The sequence below is a fragment of the Eutrigla gurnardus genome (genome assembly GCF_963514095.1).
Source record: "Eutrigla gurnardus genome assembly, chromosome: 14".
Lineage (NCBI taxonomy): Eukaryota > Metazoa > Chordata > Actinopteri > Perciformes > Triglidae > Eutrigla > Eutrigla gurnardus.
In genome coordinates this window covers 24,254,287-24,269,325 of record NC_139937.1, presented here as the reverse complement: position 1 = coordinate 24,269,325, position 15,039 = coordinate 24,254,287, and the positions used below count along the sequence as shown (strand labels likewise).

Sequence of the window (15,039 nt, the reverse complement as noted above, 5' to 3'; positions counted from 1 at the left end):
ATCATCATAAATGATAAAACAAACCAAACAGTGAGTTTCTTAAATTGTCTCTCACTGTTAATGTTGAGCTCTTAAGTTATAATGTTATGATGGAAAAGAGAGAAAACCATTTCTTTGAGCTCCTGTTACAGAAACATGATGCGTTGTATGAGATCAGAAAGGAGCTATTAATTAATATGAATTAAAGGATGGAGGGACTCTTATTTGACTTTGATGATAAGAAATAAAAACACTTAATACTTCAAAAGAAAATGAAATCAGTAGAAAATATATTAGTGTATCATTGTCTTGAGTGATCATGCAGAAAAAACGAATCTTATAACATTTACACTTGACGTCTATAACACTGACAAAATGCAAATAAATTAATCTTTAACCGTCCCAACCGTTGGGAAATTACACGTTCACACAGGATTTGAAACGGATTCTTTTGGAAACAGTGAAGACTTTGAGTGAGGAGGAGCTGGAGAAATTCAAGTGGTTGCTGAAGCTAACACTCTTTATGAAGAGGGTCCGACACATGAATTGGGAAACATCGTACAGCGCAGACCTACTGGTGAAACAGATGGTGGAGACCTGTGGTTTGCTGTCTTGGGAGGTGACCATCGACATTTTAAGCGACATGAACAGGACTGATCTGGTGACGGGAATGTTCAACTCAGGATTCAAAGGTCAGAGAGAAAAATAGAAATATATTTTAGAATTCATGGTAACAAAGAATGTCGTTAAAACTTTATTTAACCGCCCATGAAAAATTTTATAAAATAAATAAAAAGGGCAGCAAAGCAATAACATGCAGCATCAGCCAATTGAATCCAGACTCTTTGATTTTTGTGAAGTCACTGGAATTAATTTGGTGTAATTCTTTTTTAAATATAAGTACAATGTACAGTAAAATACGGTACATGTAGGCCAAATAATCACATTTTGCTGTTGACTTTAATCAGCACCTCTGTTACGATAAGATAAACCTTTATTAGTCCCACGGCGCGGACATTTACAGGATTACAGCAGCAAAGAGGATAGTGCAACAACAAAAGGCAAAAGAGAATGTAATAAATAACAGATATTAAAAAAATACTACTATTTAAAAATGTAATCAAGGACAGACTGAGTAGTTGAGTTCACATTATTGTATAATAGAATATATGAAATTTTGTTATTGTACATGAATGACCATGAGGAATGGTTGAATAATTGACAGTTATTGGTATAATCACTGGGTGCCGTGTTTATTGTGCAATATTATTGTGGATTTGTACACAATGTATATCAAATTAAATAGTTTGACACAATTTTCACATTATAATCTTATCAAAGGAAGTATTTGTTGTATGGCTTCTGCATTGAGTGAGTAGAGTGTTAATGAATCTGTTATTGATTTTAAGGATGTCATAAAGAAGAAGAATATAATGTTATTTTCTAATTATTTATTTATATTGTTTTGTTCAAAACCAACCAAGTCTTTTAAAGTCTGATTTGGAATCGGTCAGTAATTTTCTCTTTTCTTCCTCCTCAGAGAAATATCAGCTCAAGGATGTGAGTATCAGATGCACGTCACACAGCTTTCAGGTTTCAGGTTAGGATTGCTGTGGTTTGAATTCACAAGAAGGGTTGATCACAGATCACATAAGCACTATATTAATAACTAGAAAATTCCCCCGTGGGAAATTTTGAAAGGGCTACGGGGGCTACTGCCGGAGTGTATACAATACGATGAGATTCTTCGAGATTTCAAACGAGACGGAGTTGTTTTCGAGGCAAATACAGAGACTGCTTGCTGAAAAACTGTCCCTGAAAGGAACGTGCATCAGCAGTTTTGCATGAATTTTCCTCTAAAATGGCTCCGTCTCGTAACGTTACATTATTATCACATAGCGTGTGCAGGTCACAACTTGTCCACAAAAGCGTTTGAGTTGTTGGATTGTGTATTTGATGAGTTTGATGAGTTTGATAGATGTCACCGAGCTCAGCTGTCACTCAAGTACTCAGTACTACCGAGTACTACTGAGACTCAAATACTGAGAACTACTAGGTACTATGTACTGGCAAACAGTTGAGTTTGCCTGTACTACCGAGTACTACTGAGACTTGAGTACTGAGAATTACTAACTACTATGTATTGCTTGAAAAACTACTCCCAATGACTGCTCCTATCGGCCAATCAGAGCGCACCTGCTGTCACTTCTGAGTGAGACAGAGAGAAATAGACAGACTTGTGTCTCCATTTTAAAGTTTAAATGGAGTTTCTAGGTGAAAGTATGACTGAGCAGAAGATGTTTGACAAAAACAAAAATCGCCAAAATCTTCGCACCGTTAGCGCCACAAGACTCTGCTGAAGACACTGATCACTTTTATTTTTTCCCAGTGTCAGAAATGTGGACGCTAGGGCGAGTTAGAAATGTGTGAGTTTCAGCGTTTCTTTGAAAATCCTTTTCTCGATTTGCATTGGATTGAATGGGGAGAAAAACAGATGTGGCCGCGCTTAGAGGTTGCTAGTTCAAATTCTGTAAATCTCACGGCACATTGTGAGAGACAGGACAAGTTTGTCTACAAAATTGGAAAATATCACGTGTTTAGAGTGAAAATTGTGGCCGGGAGGAGTTTGGAAAGGAAAAAAATCTGAAGTATTTCGAGGAGCCCTCACACTCTAAGCAATGATGTCATCCACTCTAACCCAGAATGTTCCGCGCAATACACACCCATTATAATCTCATGATTTCTCCCAAAACGATCATGGTCATTGAACAGTGATTGATAAAAGAATATATGACCTATTGAAACGTGGATTGACACACCAATACACAAGACTTGTGTCTATATTTTAAAGTTAAAATAGAGTTTCTAGGTGAAGGTATGCCTGAGCAGCAGATGTTTGAAAAGCTACAATGACTGCTCCTTTTTTTTCACCCGTCCCATTCATTTCAATGGGAAATTTTCTGTGGTTTTTCGCGACTTACGTCTAACAAAAGCAAGAGCACCCCGATCCTGATCGAACCGCACGTTTTGATATATAATTTGTCCTACAACTCCTAAAGCTCTAGGACTAGTAGCCCATCGAAATTCGTCCGGAAGATGAAAAATTAAAACTAGGAAAAAATCCACAGGCCCCGAGCACTGGTCCCCTCAGCTATTTCATAGCTGTAGGGGCCAGTGCTTGGTGCGATTGCCCCGTGGCCCTAATAATAATAATAATAATAATAATAATAATAACTAGATAATTTCCTCTGGGGACATTTTGAAAGGGCCACAGGGGCTACTGCCGGAGTGTGTACATTTTGATGAGATTCTTCAGAGATTTCAAAGGAGACAGAGTTATTTTCGAGGCAAATACAGAGACTGCTTGCTGAAAAACTGTCCCTGAAGGGAACGCGCATCAGCTGTTTTGCATGAATTTACCTCTAAAACGGCTCCGTCTCGTAATGTTACATTATCATCACATAGCGTGGTGAATGTGAAGGTCACAACGTGTGATAATTTCTCCAAAAATGATCATGGTCATTGAACAGTGATTGATCAAAAACTATATGACCTATTGAAACATGGATTAATACACCAATAAACAAGACTTGTGTCTACTGTTTAAAGTTCAAACGGAGTTTCAAGGTGAAAGTATGCCTGAGCAGAAGACGTTTGAAAAACTACAATGATTGCTCTTTTTTTTCGGTCCGTCCTATTCACTTCAATGCAGAATTTTGCGCAGTTTCGTATTCTGTTGATAAAAGTAATAGCTCACCGATCCCGATCAAACCGCATGTTTTGATATATAATTTGTAGCGAATCGAAATTTGTCCGGAAGATGAAAGATAATAATAAGTAGGATAAGCACTGGCCCCTACGGCTATGAAATTATTATCTCGGTGCGCTTGCCCTGTGGCCCTAATAATAATAATAATAATAACCAGTTTATAAAAGGAAACAAATCATCACAACTTTAAATGCTTACTCGGATTCAAAAGAATTAACATTTTATCACTACAGAGGTTTTATCATGTAAATGCCCTCTGATTGTGTTTAATCCCTTCAGGAAGTGCCATCAGTCCCGTTGAAGCTTTTGGAAACGTTGGAAAATTTCAACTACGATGAGCTCGAGAAATTCAAGCATGTCTTGCAGGACAGTAAAATGGAGAAAGGCGTCCCAAGAATCTCCAGACAGAGAATGGAGCTGGCAGACAAAGCCGGAATAGTGGAGCTGATGATGGAGACCTACGGCCAACAGGCTTTGGAGGTGACCAGGGAGGTTTTAACGCAGATGAACAGGAGTGATCTGGTGCAGAGGTTGTTGGACGTTAGGTCAGGATCCAAAGGCAAGTTTGTTTTTGTTTATTACACTTTAATGCCTTTTTTTTCTTAAATCAAATTGCATGTGGACGGTCAAACAGCCATTTGAATTTGTGGTTTGAATAACGTCCGTTGAAGCACATGCTTTCGATTAGATCAGATCAGTCAGTGTTTCAGCCATGCAAGGGGCTCCATGGTAACGTCGGTGTTTGTCCTTCGGTGTGACGGACACACTGGACCATTATTGGATGCATCACAATTACATTTTGTCCAGAGATCTTTGATGATCCTGGACTTTTCCCTCAAGTACCAGTGAACTCTTGCATGGAGTGACAAGAAATGTTGTTTGTTTGTTGCTAATTATTCACTTGAAATATTTCAAGTTAAATACCACATTAATCACATGACCTTATATATCAAAATAACAATTTGAAACAAATTCAGACATGTCTTCACAAGGGCCTCTGGGACGCATGGAGCCTGAGGGTGATGGAAGCGTTATGGTAATCCTCACATCAGTTCATCACTTTCATTTGTTCATTTATGTGATGTTGCAAAAAGCCCCATCTCCACTTATTTCCAAACATCTTTGTCCTCTGCAGCAGGACTGCAGCGACTGGACTAAAGTTGAACCTGACGTGAACAGTGCAGATGCAGATGAGGCTCCGACGTACAGGTGAAGAAAGAATAAGGTCCTAAATCCTGCATCACAGCAAACTGGAACTATATTCTAGGGATATATGCTCATCTTTTTTATTTCATTCATTATTTTTCCATGGCTTGCTGTAGTCTACAGTCTGATGCGGGAAACTTTGAATGCAGCGTCTCTGGCTTGCGCTGGGTCTGCAAGGAAAAGGTCAGCTTAAAGTATCAGTTCTGCTCTTGGGAAGGACATATGGAGAGGATGGAGTGGATGCAATACATGCCTGCAGGTCCCCTAATGAACATCACAGTCATCGCCGGGAAGCTATTTGAAGTACAGCTGCCACACTGGATCTGCATAGGTAAGTGGACAGAACGTGTGCTTTTAAAGGTCCCATATTATGAAAAACAGGTTTTCTCTGGTCTCTACACCTATAAACTGGTCCTCCCTGAGCCCGTCACCTCCCAGGATGAGGAAAACAAGCAATTCCTGCATGGTCTTTGCAGCCCACCCACTGGTAAAACGGCGCACCTACAGGCTGTTCAGATTCAGCTCCTGTTGTTACGTAACGAAAGGAGTCATTTGCATGGCCCAAAAGCACGGCGAGCACGGACGGAGAGCGCAGCCCGTGATCCGGCTGGTGCTCCTTGAATCAATCCCGGTGCGGGTGAAGCTGGAGACAATCCTCCCTGTCTCACGCTCTCTGGTGCGTCTTCGCCGCTGCCTCCGGTCGGACGGAACTCGGGGGCGCGTGTCAGACAGACCGCCGTGCACGACGGTCAGTGTGCCGGATACGGTCCGTGTTAGCTTGTATTTGTGTGCTAACCACTTCACATCGGGCTGCTTCAGTAACGAGGGTCAGTACAAAGCTGGCTTTGCCTCGACACGGACCCTCGTAAAAGGATCTGTCCCAACCATACAGGACCAACAACTTCACCTGAACCACATAGGCAAGCCATAGAGATACATCCACCGTAAACATTGGAGCATGCTACCGCTAGCGGCATCGTCTCCGTCTCTCTCCAAAAGAGGTGCAGGCACAGAACCAGCCTGTTCTCAGCAGAGCTCATTTGAGCAACTTTTAGACAGCTGAAACTCAGGACCACGGATGGGTTTGGGGCAATGCATATCAAATACAGTGTTGTTGGACCTCTGATAGCTGTGTGGAATTGATGAAAAACAGTATAATATGGGATCTTTAAATTCCAGACAGCATGTGTACAACAGCTGATGCAATCCTTATGTTATGTGCTCTTATGTTGTGCAGACGACAACCCTGAAATATGGGACAAGTTTGCAGTCCTGCACATAGAGGACTCTGGAGATGTCGTGGAGAAAGCGTCCGAGGTCACATCGCACCACGTCAAACTGTCCGAACCAGTTTTCTCTCCGAGAGCGATCCTGATGAAAGTTGGCTTTCCAGTGAAGATACTGTGTGATGTTTTAATATACAAGATCAACACAGCATTCCTCACACTCCATGTTTATCTGATCCCACGTGATCCTGGTCTACAACAGGTTATTTCATATCTTACTGTCACTAATGCCACAAACCACGTGATGAAAACGCAGCACAGGCAACTCATGTTTTTGTCCCAACAGCAACTGGACAAGAGGAAATTATCCTACGGACACAAAATCATCCCAAAGCCACCGCCAGATGAGTCCCTGAAAATGCAAGATCGTTTCATCCTCACAGCAGATTTCCACAGTGCAGAAGTTCGTCCTGAAGTATGTTTGACTGAAATAAGATTATTTAAGTGCTTCAAAACTAAAATCAACCTTTTTATTTAAATATCTATGAACAATGTGAGCGTTATGTTATTATGAATATTTAAATAACACATTTAAATATCTGAAATCATGACATTTTACCAATATTTGGCAGTTATATTCATCATTTTTTACCCTTTCTGTTTATGTCTTTGATTTTGATGAGAAAACGAAAAAAATGTACTAATCGCTGTTGCAAACTCCGGATGCTGAAAGTCTAACTTCCTTTTCCCATATTTTATTTTTTTTTCCTCAGAACATAAAGCTCAGATATAAAAGCAGTATCCCAAGTTTCTTCGAAGTGTTCATAAGAAATCCAGACGCAGACTTTGCACTCAAGCTCAAACACAGTAAAGAGCTTCAAACAGTATGGAACCATATGATTCGAAAAGGTCAGATTTTAATAATATCACCGGAATTCATCTGCACAGCCTATTAAACACTTAACTTTCACCGTCACTTAAATATGTATCATGAGTGAAGCCAAAATATGTCTCTTTTCTTTTCCTCCTTTTTCTTTTTCAGAAGAATACCAAAACACCGGTCACATACAAGGTAAGACATTTGGTTTGGTCTAGGAGTGGGTTGATAAAACCTAGCAGCATATTAAATATTCATAAACGGTGTTTTAGTAAGAGTGTTATCAGGATGTAACCGTGCTTCCTATATGACAGTTGCAGACATCGCTGGACTGACGTCCTCCACACCTGCTTCCGGTGACCGTGAGTTGTTTTTAACACGAGACATATTAATATTTGAAATATTGGAACCAACATTTGTATGTTTTTTAAGCATTGAGGACGAGGTATTTCTATGTGTAATATTATGTTTATATATTATGTGTCTTCATAATAATAAAAATAATATATATAACAATTGAATTATACCATTTATATAAATATGAATATTAATAATAATTACAGATTTAGCTTAACGTGTTGAGTTGTCGTATTGCATATTGAACAAACCCCGTAACAAAATAATCAATAGTGCAAGAGAGAGAAATGTCTCTTAAAAGAAAAATAAATAAAATTCAATAAAATTTGCTCATAAAATCTTTCAGACAGACATAGCCAATAAACCATGGCTTTGGATTTTTTTTTTTTTTTTTTTTTTTACAAATTGTCACTATGAGTTATTTCAGCATCCTTTTTATGCGCGCGCAGGACACTGTTTGTTTACGTCAACGTTTTGAAGACGCGTTACTATGGCGACGTGCCACCAGAGCGTTTAACAGCTGAGAACGTAAATCCAATAGATGAAGATAAAAAGGCTAGTTGCTCTACGAGGGCGCCAACATAAGCAGCAACACGTATATGATGAACAGCAACTTCACTTGTTGAAGAGTAAATATGCAAAACGAGCTAAAATTCACCTTTCATAATTGTTTTTAAGCCACAAGCTCAAATTCATTTTGAAACAATTTCAGACGGGAGACGGTCAGCTGAAGCGGCTGCTGTGAACACCGTGGCAGGAGGTGGATGCACAGGTGGATGCACAGGTAAGGTGCTGTCTTCACAGTGAACGCATTCGACGCTGCCTGCGATCGGACACCGAGTTTGCACATTGAGGATAGAGCCAAGAGACATTTAGTTTAGCTTAGCATACAGACTGGAAGCAAAGTGAAACAGTTAGCCTGGTTCAGTCCAGAACTCCTAAAAACCACAACCTTGTGACGAGCTCGCTGTTCTCCGGTTCCTCCTGTCTCTGTGCTAAACTAAGCTAAATGTCTCCTAGATTTGTGTGTGTGTGTGTGTGTGTGTGTGTGTGTGTGTGTGTGTGTGTGTGTGTGTGTGTGTGTGTGTGTGTGTGTGTGTGTGTAGAGTACAGACATGAGGGCTGTATCTATTCAATTCAATTTCATTTATAGTGTCATATCACAACAGAAGTCATCTCAGGACACATTGAAAATGTAATAAATCATGAGCATATTCTAGTCCTGTTCAGAGTCCCAACATCCCCAGGAGCGTTGCAGCGACAGTGGTGAGGAAAAACTGCCTTAAAGCAACACTTAAGAACCATTCCTCTTCGGTCCCCCTACAGGTTGGAAGGGAATTGTCCATTACTGCCGTCGTAAATAATTTAGCCTACCCCAGCCTACCGTCGCACGCACGTTATTTGTTTGTATGCAGAACCGGCTCTGGAAACGATGAACGATTTGAACGATGTCCAGTGACAAGGTAGAGTAGCTAACGCCTTAGCTAAGATTAGCTAACATGAGCCATAGCTATAGTTACATATATATATATATATAAGGTAAGGTAAGGTAACTTTATTTGTACCCGAAGGTAGATTTGGTTGCAGGTACAAAGAAAGAATGAATTGGCTGCTTACACACACACGCAGACAACATTAACATCATCGACCGACAGACATAAAAGTGACAACAGTGCTCCAGACATAGGAATATGGATAGGAAGCATACAAAAGGGTATTACTATCAAAAGATAAATAAATACTAAATGCAAGCCATCATGGAAGATACAAAAAAAAAAAAAAAACAGGTCAGAATAAATAAATAAATACAATCCATAGGTTAATAAGTTAGTGAGTGGCTTAATTACTTATTGACTATTTAACGTTTTGACAGCTGAGGGAACAAAACTGCCTCTGTATCTCTTTGTTTTGCAGGCAGGCATTTTGTACCTACGGCCTGATGGGAGAAGTTGAAATTCACCATATAGTGGGTGGGATCCATCTTCTAAGATAGACCCAGCTAGTCTCTGTAGCTGCCTTGTATGCAGGGGTGCTGGGTTCAGCTGTGGCTCTCCGATCAGCCTACTAGCCCACCTCACGATTTGGTTCAGGGAATTCTTATTTTTTAGGGATAGGTTACTAAACCAAGACACCAGGCTAAAGGATATAACAGATTCAATGAAGCAGCGGTAGAACATGGTTAGCATTTTACTGTCAATGTGAAACGATGAAAGTTTCCTCAGACAATATAAACGCTGGTTCCCCTTTTTGTACACAGCTTCGCAGTTTGTCTCAAAGTTTAGCTTATTGTCGATGATGGTCCCAAGGTATTTATAGTTATCCACACACTCAACAGTCTGACCCTTTATGCTGGTGAGTTCCTTAGCACTGGGGAGTTTCCGGAAATCTATGTGCATGTCTTTAGTTTTTGAAATGTTCATGTGTAAAAAGGACGTATCGCACCAGTCTACAAAATCCTGAGCGACTGGGCCATGGCCTGTTTCATTCCCTTGTAGCAGGCTTACAATGACAGAATCATCTGCATACTTTAAAATAAATCTGTCTTCTCTTTTGCTGCGGCACATGTTAGTGTAAAGGATGAACAGGAGAGGGGACAGAACACAGCCCTGAGGGGAGCCAGTGGAGGAGCAGATCTGGTCAGACAGTACTCCATTGACTCGCACTCTTTGCGTCCTATTGGTTAAAAAGTCTAAAACCCATCCAACAAGATTTTTACTCAAATCAAATTGCTCTAAAAGTCTTTCTGTTAAAATGTGGGGTTGAATTGTATTAAAAGCAGAAGAGAAATCTATAAATAAAAGCTGAGCATGTGTTCCTTTCCCTTCCAGATGTTTAAAGAGCATGTTCATCAGAGTGACTGTGGCATCCTCGACACCTCTATGTGGCCTATAGGCAAACTGCAATGGGTCAATATCAGACTCTGTTTTCTTTAAAATTTCATTTCTCACTAATTTTTCAAAAGCTTTCATGACAATAGATGTCAGAGCAATAGGCCTAAAATCATTCAGAATTTTTGGGCAGCTTTTCTTTGGAACTGGAACGGCTACCGCATCTTTCCAACATTTTGGGACATGCTGATTTTGAAGGGATTTATTGAAGATGTAATGAAATATTCGACTAAGTTCTCTAGAACACAACTTAACCAGTCTGCCACATATATTGTCAGGTCCATGGCTTTTATTTGGATTTATGGAAGAGAATACCTTTTCAATATTATCCTCTTCAATTGTGAAGTGGTTCTGGTCAGCTAATTTATGACTGAGCTCCTGTTTTTCTTCACTGAAATCATAAGTGTCAAAACGGGAAAAGAAATGATTAAGATCATTTGCAAGGTCATAATCTGTGTTAAAACCCTCTAAAGTGACAGTGCTTATATTCTTTGAGTTACTAGTGCCTGCAATGGCTTTCATACTTGACCATGCTGAGCCCAGGTTATTTGCAGCCATTTTATTTTCCAAAATAGTTTTATAGTCCTGTTTTGCCCTTAGAATTTCAATTTTCAAATCTTTCGTGGCTTCATACAATTCAGAGGCAGTCCCAAGTTTGAAAGCACGTTTCTTAGCCTGTATGCTGGATTTGACGGATTTTGTTACCCATGGCTTGTTATTAGAGTAAATTTTTATCCTTTTAGATGGTATGATATTGTCTCTACAGAATGTGGCATAAGAACATGTTACATCTGCTAACTCGTCTAAGTCCCCCCCACTTGCCTCTATAAACATGTCCCAATCAGTACAGTCAAAACAGGCTTTTAGACACTGCACAGACTCTTCTGTCCAGTTTTGAATGTCCCTTGTATAGACCTTTTCCCTCTTCAGTACAGTTCTGTATGTGGGCATGAGGTACACACAGTTGTGGTCTCCATGGCCCAGAGGAGGTAGCGGAAATGATTTATATGCCTCCTTTACTGACCCATAGCACATATCAAGAGTCTTATCCCGTCTGGTGGGACATGTTATATATTGGTGGAAGTTGGGGACTGACTTCTTAAGGGAAACATGGTTAAAGTCACCCATTACAAAAGCCGGGGCGTCAGGGGAGATAGACGGCAGTTTTTGTACTACGTCAAACACTGTTTTACAAGCGGAGGGGGCGTGCGCTCTCGGGTGGATGTAAACAACTGTGATGAAGATCTGGGGAAACTCGCGAGGTAGGTGAAAGGGGCGTAACGACACTGATAAAAGTTCCACATCTGGAGTACAAATGCGCTCTCTCACTGTAACAGACGTACAGTATCTCTGATTGATATAAAGACATACCCCCCCTCCCTGCGTTTTCTTTGTCACCTCACTGTTCCGATCTAGGCGGTGCGGAGCTCCAAAGCCGCTGATCATCAGGTCCGAGTCCTGGTCGCGCTCGGTTAACCATGTCTCTGTAAACGCCATCACGCAGCACTCTTTAAAATCCTTAAGAAAGCGGGCATTCCCCTGGAGTTCATCCATTTTATTTCTTAGTGATTGAACATTTCCGAGGATCATAGAGGGTAGCGGGAGCCGGTTAAGCGGCATCTTCCTCAGTCGTAGCCGGACTCCTCCTCGCCTCCCCCTCTTCCTTTTCCTCTTCTCCCTTGTTTCTCCGTGGATGTTATTTGGATATCTTCGGATGAGACCCGGAATCTGTAGCGTGGTGTCTAGCACGCCAGCCGGTCTCACAAAGTTAAGTTGCAGCAACTCACTTCTGCTGTATTGCCTCCTGCCTGGGCAGGCAGCAGAGATGATATCCGGATAAAACAGGAGAGGTAACAAAAACAGCGATACGACCCAAAAAAGATCCATGTTGCTGCAGTCAAAAGCACCGTGCACAATTTAAGTCGCTTGGGATCTCGATGTCACAGACAAAAACAGACATCAAACAGTAAAAACACGATAAAAACATTGACAGCCAAACAAACTTTTCCTACAGGTCGCAGCGTGCGTATGCGCCCCGGGAAGACAATATATATTATCACAAAAGCTAACGCCTTAGCTAAGATTAGCTAACATGAGCCATAGCGATAGTTACATATATATATATTAGCACAATAGCTAACGCCTTAGCTAAGATTAGCTAACATGAGCCATAGCGATAGTTACATATATATTAGCACAATAGCTAACGCCTTAGCTAAGATTAGCTAACATGAGCCATAGCGATAGTTACATATATATATTAGCACAATAGCTAACGCCTTAGCTAAGATTAGCTAACATGAGCCATAGCGATAGTTACATATATATTAGCACAATAGATAACGCCTTAGCTAAGATTAGCTAACATGAGCATAGCGATAGTTACATATATATTAGCACAATAGCTAACGCCTTAGCTAAGATTAGCTAACATGAGCCATAGCGATAGTTACATATATATTAGCACAATAGATAACGCCTTAGCTAAGATTAGCTAACATGAGCCATAGCGATAGTTACATATATATTAGCACAATAGCTAACGCCTTAGCTAAGATTAGCTAACATGAGCCATAGCGATAGTTACATATATATATTAGCACAATAGCTAACGCCTTAGCTAAGATTAGCTAACATGAGCCATAGCGATAGTTACATATATATTAGCACAATAGATAACGCCTTAGCTAAGATTAGCTAACATGAGCCATAGCGATATTTACATATATATTAGCACAATAGCTAACGCCTTAGCTAAGATTAGCTAACATGAGCCATAGCGATAGTTACATATATATATTAGCACAATAGCTAACGCCTTAGCTAAGATTAGCTAACATGAGCCATAGCGATAGTTACATATATATATATATTAGCAAAATAGCTAACGCCTTAGCTACGATCAGCTAACATGAGCCATAGCGATAGTTACATATATATTAGCACAATAGCTAACGCCTTAGCTAACATGACCCAATAAAATAATCAACAATGTATTGTACACAGATGCACACTGTTGGAAAAAAAATGATTACCGGTATTATTTACAAGTCCAGCAGCAACAAAGCCAAGTCACCATCCGTCTTGCATTTTGTCGCCTCCTTCAGCTCTCGAGTGTGAGCCGGTCCGATATTCACTCTCGTACAAGCTCTTTCTTTGTCTTGCTCCCGTTTTCTTTCCTTCGCCTCATCGGACATTATACTCCTCCTTTTCTTTGCAGGCTCTGCCATGACACCAATTTAAAAACTACCTAGCTGCAAAGTATCTTCTACGCACCTGCCGGGTGTTCTCCCACTGATCTCCACGCAGAGCCTCCACCTACCGGCTTTTGTAACGCTTGCCGTAAAGCGGGTCAAATTTGTAGTCTCATTAGAACTACAAAAACACTACCCGACGAGGCAAAGTTACATAGTGCGGTTACAGCCAATAGAGGGCTGCAGAGCGAATGCTGAAGTCCCGTTCACCCGGTTTTGAGGTGATGAACCCCTGAAACTATTTTGGAAACATTATTTTAAGGCACTAAATACTCTTTAGTGTTGCTTCAAAAGGCTTTTAGGCAGAAATCTGGTGCAGCCCAGGCCCTCGGGTTCCAACTGCATTTGGTGGTGGTAGTAGTATAGTAGAAGTATAGTATATAGTATCCATCTTCTCATCTTACTCTTGGCATGAAAGTGCGTCTCCCAAAAATGTCGTATCGTAGAAACTTTAGATGCAAGAGCTTTACAGAATTTGGAGAACACGTAACTTCGTAGCTGTAAACTGAACCCTTATTCTTTCAGATGTAGTTTAATGCCAGAGTTAGAAATCCACTATTTGATCATCAAAATGAACCTTTTCCTCTGAAGAAAATGTACAAAGTTGTAATCAGGCATTCCTCCTTCTTTCCTCAGGGGCTCAGTTTGTGGATAAACATAGACTCCAGCTGATCAAAAGAGTGAAAAACATTGAACCCATTTTTGATGAGCTCCTCGACAAAGGCATCATCCAACAAGAGAGTTACGATGAAATCTTGGCTAGCCGCACTGATCAGGGGAAGATGAGGAAGCTCTACTCCGGTCCCCTGACTGCTGCCGGACCTGACGGCAAAGACGTCTTCTACGCAATCCTCGAGGAAAGGGAGACATATCTCATTGCTGACCTCAAGAAGAAGAAGTGAAATTCATCATCAGACCAAATCTACATTCTACCTGAACACAAACAGTTTTTATATAATCAAAGTGGGGGAGATATTCATTTTAATGCTACGCGAAATGTTTAAACGGAGCCGTTTCCTCTTAAATCCAATGAAATGTATACTTATGTGGTCCAGCCCCGATCAATCAATGAATTATCAGACAATCATGTGAGAAACGAACAAGTTATCATCAGACATGTTTTTATCCAACAAATAATCAAATGGAATGAAAGTCTAGTTTAAGTAAATGAAAACATAACATAAGCTTCATTTATACCAAGTGTGCTTTTTTTAAATCACTTTTATCACAAAATGGTTTATATTTTTAAATGTATACATTTATAATAAAATCTTCATGAGTGAAGTCAAAATATGTCTATTTTCTTTTCCTCCTTTTTCATTTTCACAAGAAAACACCGGTCACATACAAGGTAAGACCTGTCTGTCTCTACATGTCTCCCTGTGATAGACTGGTTACCTGTCTGTCTCTACATGTCTCCCTGTGATGGACTGGTTACCTGTCTGTCTCTACATGTCAGCCCTGTGATAGAATGGTTACCTGT

General features: G+C 40.3%; 2 protein-coding genes across 2 annotated transcripts; both read left to right on the top strand.

Annotated features, from left to right (window-relative positions):
• The first annotated feature begins 585 nt into the window (after nucleotides 1-585).
• caspa (caspase a) lies at nucleotides 586-4,588 on the top strand. The gene is made up of 3 exons (XM_084027704.1): nucleotides 586-671; nucleotides 1,520-1,539; nucleotides 4,028-4,588. Exons 1-3 carry the CDS (start codon nucleotides 623-625, stop codon nucleotides 4,352-4,354), a joined length of 396 nt encoding a protein of 131 aa, XP_083883830.1. The 5' UTR covers nucleotides 586-622; the 3' UTR covers nucleotides 4,355-4,588.
• Nucleotides 4,589-4,730: 142 nt separating this feature from the next.
• LOC311025015 (NACHT, LRR and PYD domains-containing protein 1b allele 5-like) lies at nucleotides 4,731-14,782 on the top strand. The gene is made up of 10 exons (XM_084027679.1): nucleotides 4,731-4,784; nucleotides 4,884-4,957; nucleotides 5,071-5,285; nucleotides 6,192-6,442; nucleotides 6,527-6,655; nucleotides 6,954-7,089; nucleotides 7,223-7,252; nucleotides 7,372-7,419; nucleotides 8,127-8,198; nucleotides 14,193-14,782. The coding sequence occupies exons 1-10, from the start codon at nucleotides 4,755-4,757 to the stop codon at nucleotides 14,456-14,458; spliced, it is 1,251 nt and encodes a 416-aa protein (XP_083883805.1). The 5' UTR covers nucleotides 4,731-4,754; the 3' UTR covers nucleotides 14,459-14,782.
• Nucleotides 14,783-15,039: the final 257 nt, after the last annotated feature.